The sequence below is a fragment of the Furipterus horrens genome, unplaced genomic scaffold, assembly GCF_987537825.1.
Source record: "Furipterus horrens unplaced genomic scaffold, mFurHor1.1.pri manual_scaffold_6, whole genome shotgun sequence".
In the NCBI taxonomy this organism is placed as follows: domain Eukaryota; kingdom Metazoa; phylum Chordata; class Mammalia; order Chiroptera; family Furipteridae; genus Furipterus; species Furipterus horrens.
In genome coordinates this window covers 74,444,658-74,460,555 of record NW_028327176.1, presented here as the reverse complement: position 1 = coordinate 74,460,555, position 15,898 = coordinate 74,444,658, and the positions used below count along the sequence as shown (strand labels likewise).

At 38.8% G+C, this 15,898-nt stretch overlaps 1 protein-coding gene across 1 annotated transcript in view; it reads left to right on the top strand.

The window, feature by feature from the left end:
* The window catches only part of AFF3 (ALF transcription elongation factor 3), a 588,477-nt gene that overhangs the window by 514,716 nt on the left and 57,863 nt on the right, over window positions 1-15,898 (top strand). Inside the window, exon 11 of the mRNA XM_090281791.1 lies at window positions 14,070-14,256. Within this exon, the coding sequence (XP_090137917.1) occupies window positions 14,070-14,256 (187 nt within the window). The remainder of the gene's footprint in view (window positions 1-14,069; window positions 14,257-15,898) is intronic.

Sequence of the window (15,898 nt, the reverse complement as noted above, 5' to 3'; positions counted from 1 at the left end):
ATGTCCCCACAGCATGACTTCATCTCTAGAAGCTGTCCCTGGGCACCCTACCCCTGAGCACAGTGTGAGAAAAGAGCTCAGGCTAGCATTAAATTGTGATGGGCCAGAATCTCGCACATTCTCTGATAGACCAGGTGACTGAAAAGCAATCAAGTGAGAAAGTTCCCAGCCCACCTCCAGCAGCCACAGAGTTCGCGCAAAACATACTGAGGGCAGAAGAGCTACATTTGTCCTATGAGCAGGTCAAGCCAAATGCAGCTGAGGCCACTCATCTGGATGGTCAGCTGACTGCTAGCAGCTGGAGCAAGAAACCCTCACCTCACAGCACCCTACCAACCATCAGCCAGCTAGCTCAGGCTCAGAGACCAGTGCCCTCATTTCACTCACTCTGTGTCCCCACACTCGCCGCCCCCGGAGGACCTTCACCTAACCCAGGTGTCACCTTTCTGCCCAGAGAAGTAGCTGTGCTAATGTGTCCTTTCAGCTTTCTAGCAGGTGGGCTCAGGCCCTCCAGAGCTGTTGCCACATTGCAGCTCCCATCCCAATTGTCAAGAGAAGAATGTTGAATTCCCTTCTTTAAGGCATTCTCTAGGCCCAACAGGACTTTTCAACTCAGTGTCATTGGTGGTACCACCCACCTGACTGTAAGGGAAGCAAGTTTGTGTCACCAAAGGCAGCTGCTTCTTGGCATAGTCTCTCAAATGGTGCCCAAGGACAGAATGGAAAGGCAGCTGCAAGCTGCTCTCTCTCACTTAGCCATGTGGTGCAGAGGTGGCCTGGTCAAACTGAGGCAGGGCTTTTAGAGAAGCATTGACATGGTCTCAACCCAACATCCTCCAGGGCTCTGGCCCAGCGTGGCTCCCAGCTTAAACCCTGTCCATCACACTAACAAGATGTGCAGATGTTCTCTGCTTCCCAGAGATGTCCACATATCGCCCCCAAGAAACTTCCATCTGAAGAAGAGACCAGAGGGCTCCACCCCATTCATAGCCTTCAATCCAGAGAAGATGGCTGGGTAGAGAATGTTCTCTGTTGGGCAATTATTTTTAAAATAAATAAATAATTAATTATTTTAAAAACTATCAGCAGACAGCCCAGGAATATTTGGGAACCAATGTATATTTGTACATTATTGTATTTTTCCTTTATTTATGAAACACTTTTCTCCTTGCTTGGGTCACAGGTGGTTCTTTATTCAACTAAAGTAAAACTTTGTTCCACATAGGATCCAGAGCTCCAAGCCATAGCTTTTCTTGTCTTAGTCCATCTAGAAGAGAACATTCTTCACCCATCCTAAAAAGAAAACCTGATAAATCCAGAAGTAGGACTGACCCCAGAACAAAAAATTTATATTTCTTATCAGATACCATTAGTCAGGTGGTAATGAAAGCTCAGGAGTGGTAAGCTCAAGAATGTTTTGGTGCTGCCCGAGCAAATTTCCAGCCACAGCACTGATCCAAGCTAGGGGGGCAGAGCATCAGGCAGCTGGTTAAGAATTTTCAGCCCTTTGTCATCAATAACATGTGATGTCATAAAAAATTGAAATCCAGGAATGACAAGAGCCCCATAAGGTGACATCTGTGCGCTCTGGTGTCTGATATTGGTGGTCAAGCCTTATGTCCAAAAGCTGTTCATAGAATTGGAATTTTGGCATTAGTTCTTCATTCCCTGTAAGACTGTATGCATGGCCCAAATGGATCTTCAGGGGGCTCTCTGGATTCTTCGGTTTGTATCAGAAGGAATTTCATATGCTACAATGGCATGAGCAGTAAACCATGAGACATAATTGGTCTCCACGTTTGTATAGACCTGTGTTACTGAATTTCTCTCCTGCTAAATGTGGCAGATTCTTTTTACTTTTAACCTTCCCTAAGGCCACCAGAAGGTTTTGGAGATATGTCCATAGTGCTGTGTAAGTCATCTTTATGGCTGTAATCCCCTCCCCAGTCCATTCTCTGTTCCCATCTCATTCTAGTTCACAATAAAGGAGATGTTCTGCCTTCTACTTCCTTCTCACCTTTACCAGATTGTCTTACCCTGAGCCCTAAGATTTCCCCTTCAGGCTGAAGCCACCATCCCACCTGAAGTTCTCAAATATGCTAGGCTACATCCCCCATGTTTATTTTTTGGACTTAAATGTAATGTTTATCCTTCTTAAATGTCATCTTGTAATGAAAGGCAGTCTTCTAAATAACTATTTAATCAAAGGATAATTTAAAACTACTACAACAATCTATTTATAAAGTAAAGAAAATAAAAACAGTATAATGAGGATGATTGCCTGCAACTACGTGTATACTCAGAGGCAAAATGATAATCCCAAATGCTTCCATTATTAAAGAATAAAAATAGATGAACTAAGCTTTCAACTCAAGTATTATAAAATAAACATTAAAAATGTAGAAACAACACAGCCAGAAAGTACTGGAATTATTGTATAAATCAAGAACTGCTTCTTTGAGACTAAAATAAAATAGAAAAAAATTTGGCAAATATAATGAAGAAAAAGGGGAAAGAAAGCAAAATTTATAACAAGTGATATACTAGATACATTTTCTACTTATAGATAATATTATATAAATTTTGTGAAATAAATAAATTTGAGAATATAAATTAAATAAAATTTTTTGGAAAACATATAAATTGGCAAAAGAAAATATGGACAATAACCAAGGAATAAATTATAAAAGACTCCAAAGTATTGCCATTCTAAAGTCTCTAGACCTAGATGGTTTTACTAGTTGTAAGTTCTAAACTTTCAAAGAACAGATGATTCCCATACTATTTAAACTTTTCTAAAACTCTATGAAAATATAAAACACTATACAATTTATTTTTTAAGTTAAAACCACCATGATGCAAAACCTGCCAAAAATTGCTCCCAAAATATTAAATAGGGAAACATTAATATATGTAAAGTTCACCAGTAAATATAGATCCTCCCAAAATCCTAAATATACACCAGAAAACTAATTTCAATACTATATTAACAGAATCATCTTCCACAATTAAATATACTTTAAAGGGGTTAGTATATGTTCTATTGGAGAAAAAAGTGAATAATTGGAAAAAAGAGGAAAATTCAAAAATATTTAATCCTCATAATTCTACCATCCAAAAATGTCCACAGTTTAACATGTAGTGTGTAGCCACAGACTGTCGGAGAAAGACCACACACATACATCCTGTAGATTAGGTCCTCAACTTATGTGTCAAAGGATACAGGAGCATAGCTGAGGCAAAGGTGCCTAAGAGAACAGGTGCACCAGGCACCAGCACAGATCCGTGTGTACCCCTCAAGGGTGCTCACACCTCAGTCCTTTCATGCTTGGGCCTCACATAACTAGTCAAGAAGACTTACACAATCTGTGTGCTTAATAACCCCATGTAAGAACCTGTTTATAGATGTGGGGACCCTTTAATTCATCAGTAAAATCCAAAGTCAGCAAAACCCTATCCTCTCCAGGGAAAAGGCATGGTCAACACCTAAGTATTCCTGATCATTTTTCTGCATACTGAAAAACCCAGTTCCTCACAAGTATACTCTGAGAATTTTTCATGATAGAAATTATTCTGCTAATAGGTTTATAATGATTACATACTACAGAAAAGTATTCCCTCATAAAGGTATATCATTACTGTATTTATTTATTTAACTAATCCCCTAATGTTGGGCATTTTCTTTATAAAACCTTTCCTATTGCAAATCATATAAGAGCATATGTCCTTGTAGGAAAATGGTTTTAAACATTCCTGATTGTTTTCATAGGATAAATTTCTGGAAGTAGTATCTCAGCTATGTCCCTTATTAGGGACATTATTGTTCTCACCTATAAATGATCAGAATAATACCTACTGTGAGAAGGCTACAAAGGCACAAAGTAAGAAAAATAATCCTGGGGTCTGGTGTCCTGAGGGAGGTATTTTCTGTTTCTCTACCTTGGGCACTGGGTGCTCCATTCTGATTTGTTTATAGAGCTTTTCTTGATTTTTCTAATTAATAAAAAATGTGCAGTTTTACATTGTCAATAAGTAGTATTGTACTTTGCCTTATAGTTTTCATAGCTCATTTCATCTACTTTTTATGATTCTATAGTGTTTCTGATGGTTACACTTTTTTCCTTGGAGCAGCTGACTCCTCTGTTCCAGTTTCCGTGCATGCTGAGTGTCTTTCAACTCCTTCCCAAGCACACACACACGTGCTATCATTCTGATGTACCTGGCCCAAAGTGGATTTTTAACAAATGTCACCCCAAGATCACCCCTTACCCCCATGCCATTTACTCTAAACATAACTTTTAAAGCACTCACCTTTTAATCCTTAACATTTGTATAGCTTCATTTCAGTTGAATCATTTTTCTCACAAGACTATAACAACATTAGTGATATCTTCTTTGTAGCTTTGCATATATAATTATAAAATATGAGCTTAATTTCCACAATAAGTGATTATTGAGTAAATGAATCAATACCTAATTTGACTAAGTGATAAAATGGGCAAGCACTGTAGCAGATACTTGTATGGTTGTTTCATTGATCAGCCTTTGAGACAATTAACCAGACCTGGAGGTTGGAAGTATTGAGAGAAAGGGTTCCTTCCACTTGATGAATGTCAAGTGAGTGTTTCTTGTTATTGCATACGATACTGAGGTACTTTTCCTCATTCTTCCTGCTAAGTATGGCTAACATTCTTAGACATCATATTTAAAACATACAAGAAAACTGAAAGGTAGAGAAGGCAGATAATCAATTGAGACTTCAAGCCCAAGGAAGGATACGGCAGTGCATTCCCTGGGTTTTCTTTTCTCATATTAACCCAGAGTGGATGCTGGAGAAGCTGCAACCTAGAAATGCCAGTAGGCACAGATTTTTTTCAGATGCTCTGGAAAGCCAGCTCTCTAGATGAAAGACGAAGAAATTGGTATTCTAGCAAGAAGAAAACATTTAGACAATAACTTTTCTATTCCAGCCAGACACCATGGAAAGAAAAAAAAGTGGCCCCATCCTCATCCTCATCAGCAAAGGCTAAGTGGGAAACGTAGAAGTCCTTCCACTCTTGCCCAACTGTAAGGAGAGAGATCCCTCTGCACACGTGCTGGTGTGGTTTTAGTGGAATACTACTAAAACAAGCAGTATTTTTTAAGCCTAAGTCTTATAATGCCAGAAATGTTCTGGAAATAATGGAAAATCGCTCATCATACCAAAAACCTGGAAAAAATCTCAACTTGAATGAGAAAAGACAACATATGCCAATACTGAAATGACAGATATTTGAATGATATGATAAGTGCTATAGGAACCATTATAAAATGCTTCAATAAAAAATTAAGCACACTTGAAACAATTGAACAAATAGAGTTTCAGCAAATAGAGAATATAAAGAACCAAGTGGAAATTTTAGAACTGAACAACACAATAACTGAAATTTTAAAATTCAGTAAGCTCAGTGGTAGAATGAAGAGAACAGAGGAGAGAATCTGTGAATCTGAAGATAGAACAATAGAAATTGCCAATATGAACAACAGAGAAAAACTAAAGGAAAAAAAAGAGAAGAAAAAATACAGAGACTCGGGGACCTGTATGTCTATAACAAAAGATCTAACACTTGTGTTATCAGAGAACCAGAATGAGAGGAGAAAGGGTGTGGGACTGAAAAATTATTCAAAAAGCATTTAAAGTAATAATGTAATTTTCCAAGTTTTGGAAAAGACATAAACCTACATATTCACAAAGCCGAGCAAACCCCAAACTGAACAACTCCAAATACATTCATGCCAAGATAGGTTGTAGTCAAGCTTCTGAAAACAAAGGACAAAAGAAAAAATCTTAAAAGCAGAAACAAACACCTTACCTGTATAGGTAAGCAATGAGAACAATTTGAATGACACTTGCTTTAGAAACCATGGAGGCCAGAAGAAGTAGCACATCATTTTTCAAGTGTTGAAAGAAACTAATTGTCAACCAAAAATCTTATGTCCATTGAAAATTTCCTTCAGGGATGAAGGACAAATGAAAATATACTGAGATGAAAGAACCCTGAGATCATTTGTCACCAGAAAACCTACCCAAAAAGAAAAGCTAAAGCAAGTTCTTGAAACAGAAACAAAATGTTAAAAGAAGGAACCTTGATAAACTAAAATAAAAGAAAGAAGAAAAATAGAAACAGTAAAAATAGGGTAACTACAATAAATTTTCCTTCTTCTCTTGTATTTTCTAAATTGTGTTTGATAGTAAAAAGGATAATTTGAAAATGGTTTGATGTGGTTCTCAATGTATATAGAAAAATGCTTAAGACAAATAAGGTAACAAGGTTTCTACACTTCACCTAAACTGGTAAAATGACAATACCAGTTGATCATGTTAACCTATGTATAATGTAGCATCTAGAAAAATGATTTAAAACTCAGAACAAAGAGATAAATTTTAAAATGCTGTAAGTAAATCAAAATGTAATTCTATTTTTATATTCTTGCAAGTCAATTTCAGTGGTTCCCAGAGGCTGGAGGAGAGAGGGAGGAATGGTTTAACTATTTTGTTTTGTTTTGTTTTGTTTTTACTTTCAATAAATTGAATTTAAATAAATAAATAATTTGAATGAAAGAAAGTGAAAGGATTAGCCAAAGAACATATATGCATAACCCACAGACACAGACAACAGTGTGGTGATGGCCAGAGGGAAGGGGCGGTGGGGACTCTGTGGAGGTGGACAAAAGGGGAAAAGGGACATAGATAACAGGAAGATAGACAGATAGATAATTCTAAAACAGATTTTAAGGAACAGGAAAGCATGAAAAAGGAAATAGAGGGACCAAACAGAAAACAAAATAATGGCATATTTAAGTTCTAACCATGTTAATAACTATATTAAATGTAAAAGACCCAAATTCACCAATTAAAAGAGGTTGTCAGAGAGGATAAATAAACATAACTCAACTATATGCTGTCCACAAGAAACTTAGCTTATTTTTATCTTTAATTGTATTATATTGATTATGCTATTACAGTTATCCCAATTTTCCTTCTTTGCCCCCCTTCACCCAGCCCCCCAGCTTCCTTAGGCAATCCCCACCCCATTGTTCAAGTCCATGGGTCATGAATATAAATTCTTTGACTACTCTCTTTCCTATACTGTACTTTACATCCCCATGAGTGTTCTGTAACTGCGTATTTGTTACTTCTTAATCCCCTTACCTCTTCACCCATTCCCCCACAACCATCTCCCATCTGGCAACCATCAAAACGCTCTCTGTATCCATAATGCTCTCTGTTCTTCTTATTTGCTTTGTTTGTTAGATTTCATTGTTGATAGGTATGTGTTTGTTGCCATTTTATTGTTCATAGTTTTTATTTTCTTTTTCTTAAGTAAGTCCCTTTAATATTTAATATAATAGTGGTTTGGTGATGATAAACTCCTTTAGTTTTTTCTTGTCTGGAAAGCTCTCTCTGTGCCCTTCAAGTTTTAATGATTGTTTTGCTGGATAGAGTAATCTTGGTTGTAGGACCTTGCTTTTCATCACTTTAACTATTTCTTGCCAATCCCTACTAGCCCGCAAAAAAATGTTTTGAGAAACCAGCTGACAGTCTTATGAGAACTCCCTCGTTGGTGACTAAGTTTTTTATCTTGCTGCTTTTAAGATTCTCTCTTTATCTTTAACCTTTGGCATTTTAATTATGATGTGTCTTGGTGTGGATCTTTTTGCATCCATCTTGTTGGGATTCTCTGTGCTTTCAGAACCTGTATGTCTATTTCCTTCACCAAATTAGGGAAGTTTCCTTTCACCATTTTTTTCAAATAGGCTTGGAAATCTTGCTCTTTCTCTTTTCCCTCCAGCACCTCTATGATGCAAATGTTGGTATTCTCAAAGTTGTCCCATCTGATGTGGTTGTGCAAGGAGGCAAAGTGTATTTACCTATATCACCATCTCATAGAATCGCTCTCCAAGAAATTCAGTTTAAATATAATAATACAATAAGTTGAAAGTAAAAGAATGGAAAATATATGCCATGAAAACATTAATTAAAAGAAAGCTAGAATGGCTATATTACTACCAGATAAAACAGACTTCAGAGCAAAGAAAAGTACCAGGAACATAATGGGACATGACATACTGGTAAAAGAGTCAGTTAACAAGAAGACATAGCATTCTTAAATTTGTATGAACCAAACAAAATAGCTAAAAAGTATTCAACCAAAAACTAAAAACAAACAAAAACCAGTTTGGCAGTTTCTTTAAAACCTGACCAGCATTTACACCCCTTGGCATTTGTTCCAGAGAAATGAACATGTACATGCACACAAAAACCTATACACGAATACTCACAGAAGACTTATTTGTAACATCCAAAAACTGGAAACGACCAGAATGTCCCTGAATAGTTGAATGGGTAAAGAATGAATGAATGCTTAAACATCCATACCACGGAATCAATAAAAAAATAACAAGCTATTGATATACTCAACACTTTGATGGATCTCGACATTATGCTAACTGAAAAAAAAATAGCCCATCTCAAAAGAATATATACTATGATATTTAAATTATATCGCAATAAATCTCATTTAAAATCGAATGCACACTGTATGATATCATTTATTTAATGTTCTTAAAATGACAAAATTTTAGAGATGGAAAACAGGTTGGTAGTTGCCAGGAGTGAAAGGTAGGTGTGGCTCCCGAGGAGTGGCAAGAAGGAGATCCTTGTGGTGATGGGACAGTTCTGCATGTCGATTGTGGTCCTAGCTACATGGATTTCCATGTGATAAAATGACATACACACATTGTTCCATTCGTCAGTTTTCTGGTTTTGATAGAATACCATAGTTATATAAGATGTGGCCATGAGAGAAACTGAGTGAGGGATACATGAGATGTCTCCACTATTTTTGCAACTAATGGTGCATCAGTAATTATTTCAAATTTTGAAAAATCTTTAAGTAACGACTGAGAATGAGTGTATTTGGTTAGCCTCTTGTTGTTCCTGCTCATCTAAACCCCCGAGAACGCTAAAACTCATAGTTGTGGCCTTTTCTGCCCATAGCTTCTACGTGGAACCGTCTGAGGCTTTCAGAATGTGTAATAAAGAGGACATGGACCAGGGGTCTCAAACTTGTTCTCCACGGGCCTCATCTGACCTACAGATGTGTTTTATTGCTAAAATACAGTGGAATTTTCATTGTTAGTACTTTTCAAATTAGTTACTAGCATTTTAAAATCAGGAGATTTTATATAAACAGCGGGATTTGGGGATTTCCTTGAAAAATCAAAGGATTTGGTAACACTGGGCTCTCATTTCCACCTGGCAGAGACATGCTGGCATAAGGAGCAGCTTTAGACCAAATTGGGTTCTCCAGTTTGACACCGTCCCCACCAGGGAGCTAAGGGTCTACTGCAATTTATTATCAGGTGTTACGCATTTGTTTTTCTTACACCTGGACACTTACTCATTTATGCTACTTGCCTGGCACCTGTAGGTTTTCAGTTTGTAACCTGTAATACAGATGGTAGCTTTCTAAAGATATCAGTTTTATGAAATCCTAGGCAGCCCTTAAGCAACAGAAAAAAATGCGTATGTGTATATATGAACCTCTCATGGACAACTTCATAGTATAATAAAATATATCAAGAATCAATTTTACACACTGCATCAAGAATCATTATTTTATTAAGTCAATCAGTGTTAGTTGAGAATCCATTTATGTCAGATCCTCTACTAGCTTTGGGGATGCAAGGATAAGTTAGGTAATTCCTAGCCTTCATATGGTAAGGGCTGCAGTAGAGAAATGGGCAATGTGCTTAAGGGCTCAGGGAGGAAACATCCATTACAACTGGGAAATTTAGAAAAGCGTTACAGGGTGGGATAGCTTTATAACTCAGTCCTAACGCGTGAGTAGTACATAACCAGAAAATGACATGTGCAAAGGCCCCCAGCTATAAACAGACACAGATTGTCCAAATGATGAGAAATTATTATGGCTGTGGTTTAGGGATGGACCCATTGAAGTGAAGCTGGAGATCTAATTGAGATCAGACCATGAAGAGCTTCAAAAGCCATGTTTTAACAGAACTGTTCCTGGTGGTGATGCAGAAAAAAAGAACAAATATTTTAATACAGGTCCAACAGTCCTATCAGTTTTGGTTTTTTAGAAGATAATTCTAGCAATATGAACCCTCTTGTGGCAGCTTTTACTATTTTCACTTCTCATAATGTGGTTATAGTTTTAGATCAATTACTATCAATAAAGATGCTTTCAATACAGGAATACTGTTGCCAGGGGACTGATTACAGTTTGGCAAGTATTTGTTGAGTTCATACTGAGTGCTGAGTGAGAAGGTGCTACAGCCTCTTCTGTAATATTATTATTCAGCCAAGACATGGGTGCCCATAGAATGCAAGGCACTGTGCTGTGCATCAGAGCATCCACACAGTGCCAACCAGGCAGAGAGGCTGCCTCCCAGTTACTTGCTGGTTGAAAGTTTGTGGACAACTGTGAATATTTATCCAGGCCCCACAATACACTTGGCAGGAGGAATAACCTTGACTGTGAGATCCAGGATTTGTTATTTAGGTTCCAGATCTTTTCTTTTACTGTGTTCAGACTTAGCCCTGGCCAGATTCTGCAAGGAATGTGTCACAACAGCCAAAGGAAGGTACATAGCAAGCAAGTCACTTAGAACAAAGCTGGGACTCAAAAAACCAGCAAGACATTTCATGAATTCAAAATACAAAAATTAAATAAACCATCTGAGACAGAACTGAGCTTACATCATAGCATATGAATTTATAGTACATTTAAAGAAATAGTCTCTGAAAGGAAAAGTATGAAAATTGGAAAAGCACAAGAAGTGCTGAAATCCCCTTAAATATTATTTTTATTGGAAAAGAGAAATTGTGACCTTTCTGAAAGGTTAAATGCTGGGGTTTTTTTAAGTGTTAAACCTATGATGGATTTTTTTCCCTTTTTATTGAATTTTGTGGTAGGTTTTTTTTTTCTATTGATTTTTTAAATTCAGTAGTCACATGTGAATGCCTACTATGTTCGTACTAAGTTAGGTGACACAAAGACTGATTCCGTGACCTCATTGCTGTCTTCATGTTGGCACACTCAGTGCCAACACAGTCCTGGAACGTCACAAGGTCCAAGGCTGTGTCATCATATCAACCAATCAGTTACTGTTTCAGGAAAAAAGTAACATTTTTGAGTTAATTTTTTTTTATATTTTTGGTACATAAACATGGCAGCTAGTTGGCATCCTGCCATTTTAAGTATATACAGCCTAGTCTTCTTTCAGGACGGTCTTTCCAATATATCTTTTTCCATCTTCCTGATTCTGTGTCTCCAAAGAGCCCTCCTTGTGTTAGTACTAGTCCGCAGTGATGACCACCCCACCCCGCTTCCTAGTCTCTATCTGCCCCCGTCCCTGCCGCAGCTGTTGCGGCAGAGGCACAGCAGCTTCATGCCCTTGCGACAGGAGCACTCATCCCCCAAGGACATGCACAAAGGCTGGTTACTGGAGCAGCCTTCACAGAGACAGAGGTAGTTCCCTGGATCCCTTCCCTGAATCCCAGGACTGGGCAGCCAGAGCCCTTCAGGCACCCACACTTAGCATGATTCTTTCTGGCAACATAATCTCTCCTCAGACCACTGAAGCACAAATATATTCAATCCTGACCCCAGAGGCACAGTTAGCTTCACAGCCCTTAAAGCAAAGCATGAAGAGAAACCTAAAATTCTTGGCTCTCTGAACTGTTTAAAAACAAGTAATAGTTATGCCAGTAAAACTGTCACTTTAAGTGAATTTCCTAACTTAAGGAAGGAAAACATGAAAGTATAAGGGCTTTCTGCCAATCTAATTCAGACCAGAGATCCTATCTCCTTGGGTTAGTGTGTCTCCTGCCTGTAGGACAGCAGTCATAAAAGGAAGGTGGCCCAGCAACTGTTTAATGGACATTTTTCCCAGAAATCAAAGGGCTGCTTTTCAAAAGAGAGCCAGTCACCTTGTGTGCAAGCTCTAGGGAACCCCAGACACTCTGCTGCTTCTGCAGCACACACACCGCCCAGGCACACACAGCACCCCCATCATATTCTCTTTGTTGTTTGAATTAAAGCAGGTAGAATGTACCATCATATAGAACCAAGCAAAATGCTCTTTGTTCTTCTCAATTTCCCAGTCTTCAGCAAGTGCCATCCAACGTGTGGTGGGGGGACATATGTCTTTCCTCCACCACATGCTGCTTCACTTTTGAAGGTTTTCTGGTTTTGGTTTGGTGTTTGTTATTAGTGTTTGTATGTGTTTTGGAGTTTTCTTTTCCCCAGTGTTTTGGGGCCTCCTAACAAGCTATTAACCTGGATTATAGGTATTCATGTTCGGTTAGAGCCCACTAGCCCTTTTTTGTTGTTTTTAATGACTGTGTTGATAAGTGGCCATCTCAGTTTCACCAACAGAAAAGATGAATTTTTGTTTTTAAGGGAATAAAGCAGTATTACAGGCCTCTGATCACTAACCTTCCCTTTCCTGCCTCTGTCTAAAGAGCCAGGACTTCTCACTCAACACCAGACACAAATAAGAGCCTGCAAAAGAAATCACTGCAGCTCAAGCAAGTCATAAACAGGCAGATGTTGTCTGATGTTGAAGAATTTTGTCAGACCATAGGAGTAGATCATGACATTGGTGGGATAAATAAAAATCACTAGAGAAAGTTATGTCCCAATTCACTCTTTCTGTAACCCTGAAGTTCAAAAAGGTGCTTCTATTTTCAGATATATCCTGCAAGACAGTTCCTTGTCTCATCGTGCTTCTAGGAGCTAAGTTCCAATGAGTATTAACCCCTCAGCACCCCCTCCCTCAGTGCCCCCACACTAAGGATTTATAACAGTCTGTCCTTCCGCAGAACATTCGTCAAAGATTTAAGGGGCCAGTGAAAAGGGTCCTTTACCTTGTCCAGGCTGAACTGCACTTAAGACCCTAAACCCTGACAAGTTTTCTGGCCCCTGGCCTTCCCTGATGTTCAGTCCTGTTGAAGCTGTGGTCACAGTTGGAAGGGGCAAGCAAATATTTGCTGACTCAACATAAAAAAGTGGTCACTGTTTCTGGGTTTAGAATTTGACCTCAAAAGAACAGATTTAGATGTGTTTCAATTAATATAGACTTTGAAGATGTTGAATACAGTATTATGTGAGTACCAAAACTTTCTTCTTGGCTCAAACACTCTTTAGATGAATGTCTGCTTTTTGAATTTTTGTGGTTAATTAATTACCATTAGAAAAATACCAATTTTTCCTGTTCTTTTTGAGTATATAACTTCCTGGCTTATTTCAGCTTAGATGTGAACATAGAGGATAATTTGAAATGTTATTGCTATAAACCAGCCACTCTACTGGGATTGCATTTCAAAATCTGGAATATATAAAAATATGTAAGTGATGGATCTTCAGTGCTTAAATAAAGGGCTCAAAGGAAAATTACTGTTTATTCCGCAAAAGCCAGCTCCTGTAAAGACGACAAAACTTGATCTGTGGATGGGAAGAAGTGGAAACCAGGGCTATATATTTAACTGCTGGACCCGTGGTCTACGGAACCTTCCAGTAGGCCATGAAAGCACAGAGCAGGACACTGTTTCCTCCTTCACAGCCCATGTCCTAAAATAAAGCAAACAGACATTTTCAATTTTTACAAAACATTTCAAGCATTTTGGATTTCCTTGCATTTTTTGTAGATGATTAGATTTGGCGGTGCATTTGAAAAGACATTTCCAGAACCAGCAGCAAAATAGAAACAGTCATTCTGGAATTATACTTTCTTCCCTTCTAAAATGGCCACACAAACAACGTGCCTGACTCTCAAAGGGCACCAGCTTTCAATCCCAATCTTATTTACATATATGTAATATTGTTTTAACCATTAGGATGCCTTTGACCTTTGATTGCTCTTCAAGTGCCAAGTGATGGTGGACAGATGTGTGGTCTGCACCTTCCCTCTTCTTTGGTAGGATGACAGCTTGCTCAGTGATGTTTTGTGTTTGCTCACTTGGCTTTCCTCTCCTTTCCTCCTGGCCCGTGGGCTGGCAGTGCTGTGGTCCAGCAGGCCGGCTGCAGAGCCTCGGTGCCTTCCAGCAAGGGCAGCAGCAGTGGCAGCAGCAGCAGCGGCAGCAGTTCATCCAGCGACTCGGAGAGCAGCTCCGGATCCGACTCAGAGACCGAGAGCAGTTCCAGCGAGAGCGAAGGCAGCAAGCCGGCCCACTGCTCCAGCCCTGAGGTAAGACCTGCCCTGCCCTGGCCCTGAGCCCCAGAGCTCAGTCAGTTGAGCACTCTGCTTCTGACACCACCCAGCCCTCACCTTTGCCCTATGGCAGCCAATACCCTGAGGCCACCACCCCAGCAGCCTGTCAGGGTTCATATGGGGGTCATCATTTCCCCTCCTCTGTCCCCTCCTCACTTCTCTTAATTTACACAGCTTACTTGGAAGCACAGAACTTCAAAGAAAGATGGTCCAAAATTCTCCGTCTTGATTTCCAGAAATTTCCAAATATGCTGTAACTATCACTGACTGGAAATACCCCTATGGATCAGGTTTCCCTAAGGGTCAGCAAGGCAGTAACCACTGGGGCAGTTGACTCTCTGGGCAGTGTGGTCACCCATAAATCACAGGAAAGGAGTTTTATGGATTAGACATGGTAAGGCCTTACATTTTTGCAGTTTGTCATGGATTAGAAGAACAAGAGCTGTAAGTATTAATAAAACCTTCTTAACTGTGTTTTCTTTGTGAAAATATAAAAAAGAAAAATTAACATCAACCTACAAATAATAATGAAATCTTTTATAGCTACAATGAGTATCTGTGTGGGAGATTTAGATGCCTCATATAAAAACATTATAAGGTACCGATAAAAACATTGCTTTTTCTACTTTAAAGGGGAAAGGAGAAAACTAAATAGTATTTCAAAGCATGTAGGTTCTCGGGAGAGCGTTAAGAGCAAATTTCTCAAGTCCGTGGCTCTGTAAGGGTTGACTCTGAATTCTAAAGGAGGAATAAAAATACAGTTTCTTCTTGAGTGTAGAAACATTTGACATGGCCATAGATGGTAGGATTTAATTTTTCACCTAACAGTCCTGTGTGTCACTTTGGGGCCCAAATTTCTTAGTAGGCTCTGAAATAAAAACGAAGTTCCTTATGCAGAGCACAGCAGTGAGAGGGGCACACCTAAAGGACAGCATGATGCCTGTTACCAGCTTTTGTACCTGTGCCTTAGGACTGTGGTTTTATCTGAAGTCCGTAGAGTGGCTCTTAAGTTCCCTCAGGATTTTCTGCTTCCTGTGTCCCCTTAGGAGGCTGAGGCTTTTTGCAGGGGCACTAAGAAATCCAGAGAAGTAATACTTTCCCACACCCCTCATTTCTTCTCCAGCACCTTTCCGCTCACTCCAGGTGCCCTCCATTCATCATGAAATAAGCCATCTCTCCTGTACCTGTCTCCCCTTCCCAGGAGGCTCACCTCCTTTCCCCCTCTCGCCCTATAAGGGGAAGACTTTTAGCAACATTAACCTGTAAAAGCCACAGGTTGGCATAACCCTGACTTTTCCCAGAAACTAAATTATTATTCCTTCTTTATAATTTGATTCGTTCATTCATTCACTCATTCAGTAGTCATTAAACAAATATTTATCGAGCACCTGCCACAGACCTGGTGCTTGGCTCCAGGATACAGCAATTATCTGACATCCCTGTCTTCCTGGAGCTTACATAATAATGGCAATAACTTGAAACCAAATATATATATATATATATATATATATATATATATATATATATATACACAAGAGTTCAATAAAATAGAGGAGTTAAATAGGCTTCTTCAACTTTATGCTATAATTTGTTGAGAAACTCCAGAATAGTATTAGTT